The 2,500-nt window shown below is 24.7% G+C and overlaps 1 protein-coding gene across 1 annotated transcript in view; it reads left to right on the forward strand.

Annotated features, from left to right (window-relative positions):
* The window catches only part of LOC122250728 (sphingomyelin phosphodiesterase 4), a 45,090-nt gene that overhangs the window by 13,234 nt on the left and 29,356 nt on the right, over positions 1–2,500 (forward strand). The window contains exons 3-4 of the mRNA XM_086553468.1: positions 374–676; positions 862–964. Coding sequence (XP_086409594.1) covers positions 374–676; positions 862–964 — 406 coding nt within the window. The remainder of the gene's footprint in view (positions 1–373; positions 677–861; positions 965–2,500) is intronic.

Below are 2,500 nucleotides of genomic sequence, written 5' to 3' on the forward strand. Positions count from 1 at the left end.
TCTAAGGATGTATAGCAAGAAATTACTAATTTTAGACAATGATATGGAATCTTATGGTTTTTACCCTCATATGTGTGATACCTTCTTTTCCGTATAGAACTTTGTGAAACTAATTTTCAGTTGTATTTTGAAGTGTAACTTAATTTGAAAGTTGCTGTTTTTTTGTTTTTTTTATTAAGGAGAATTTGTTTGTAATCCTGATTTTAAAAACAAGTCATGAGCAAATAATTTATTTCAAATATTGGGATCTTTACAAAGTATACCATGGATCCTTTTTTTAGTTCCAAATTTTCTGGAAATATGTCATTAATATGATTTTAAAATTTAATCAGCATAAAATTGGTATCTAATCTCTTATTTTATTATTTTTCAGGTGCGTCTACAGAATGCTCTCAGTGAGCCTCAGCTACATATTAGATGTGAAGAAGTGGGACGAATTTTGAATGAATCCACTAGTAAAGATGCCAGCTTTGTATTGCGCACAGTTGTGGAAAGTGTGTTTGGAGTCAATGGGCAGATGGGATGGGGCTTGAGGACAATAACCCATTCATCCATGAGCCGGGAATTTGACCAGTTAAGACTATTCTTGGGACCTTCTGGGCCGCTGCTGTCACTCACATACCGTCTGGCCAATGATCCTTTTCTCATGTTCGAGTTCCCAGTGATTTGGCTACCAGTAAGTCATATGAGTGAATGAAACTGTCATATAACCTGAAACAATTAGCTGATATCAAATAGATTTGGTCTAGCTATAGAATAATTAGATAATTGTAGGGTAAGGAATGTAAATCTAATCTAAACCTCTTTTCTTGTTAAACGTTTATGAGAGCTACTTCATATGTTGTTATTTTATTTTTACAGGCCAAGTCAAGAGCAGATATTGAGGAAGGCAATCCAGGAGTGTTCTATGTCAACAAAGTGCAAAATCCTGGACCTGGAAAAGCACCAACAAATATTCTTTTGAGTATCCTTTTAAAGCCAGTTAGCATTTGTTATTTCATATATATATATATATATATATATATATATATATATTATATATTATATATTATATATTATATATATTTATATATATATAATATATGTTATATATATATATATATATATATATATATATATATATATGTTATATATATATTTATATATATTTATTTATATTATATATGTATTATATATATATTATATATATATATGTTATATATGTTATATTTATATCATATATATTATATATATATATATATATTATATATTATATGTATATTATATATATATATTATATATTATATATATATTATTATATATATATATATATATATATATATATATATATATATATATACATATATATATATATATATATATATATATATATATATATAATACATGTTTTATATATATATATATATATATATATATATATATATATATATATATAATATTATATATACATATGTTATATATATATATATATATATATATATATATATATATATATATATATATATATATACATATTTATATTGTGATGGGTATAAGATTACTCTAATATCCACACATAGAGAAAAATAAGGTTGGTGTCAAACACAGCAGATGATACTATAACAACATATTATAACTTCAGTATTATGACACGATATAATATATATATATATATAGATATATAGATATATATAAATATAACAAGAAATGACTCTGGAAATAAAGATCGAGATTAGCACTAGTTCACAATCGTAGATGCAGGAGTGTGAGTAGTCAGTGTTAGCGATTGAGGTCAAGGACCCTGAATGTGTCTTCGTTATCGTCTATATATCTTAGGACGACTCACTAGGCGGGGCGATGACCTGTCTACAGGAAAATAGGTGTGGCTGTTCCAAGTGTCAGCTTAGGTCGCGATTTCCTGATTGGCTGACTTCGGGTCATCGTAATTCATAGGTCCGCCCTCTGGTCAGCCTTTGAGGGTGATATTCCTATGATGGGGAAATGACCAGATTTTCCAGAAGGGCTAAAGTTGCAGGTGAAAGTATTTATGTTTAACGGTCAACAGAGCATATGTCTGACCTGAGAACATGATCAAATTACAATGCACAGATGTGACCTTCTCAATTATCGGATTTTGTATATCCCCCAGGGATAAATACTTTCATATATATATATATATATATATATATATATATATATATATATATATATATATATATACATATTATATATATGTATATATATGAATATATATATATATAATATATATATATATATATATATATATATATATATATTATATAATATATATATATATATATATATATATATATATATATATATATATATATATATATATATATATATATATATACATATACATATATACATAAACATATCTATATATATACGTATATACATATATACATGTAATCATTTAATCATATATTCATATATGCATTTATGTTTATATATATATATATGCATTTATATATATATATATATATATATATATATATAT

The sequence above is a fragment of the Penaeus japonicus genome, unplaced genomic scaffold (genome assembly GCF_977035675.1).
Source record: "Penaeus japonicus unplaced genomic scaffold, GWHDUDI00000001_assembly GWHDUDI00000028, whole genome shotgun sequence".
NCBI lineage: Eukaryota > Metazoa > Arthropoda > Malacostraca > Decapoda > Penaeidae > Penaeus > Penaeus japonicus.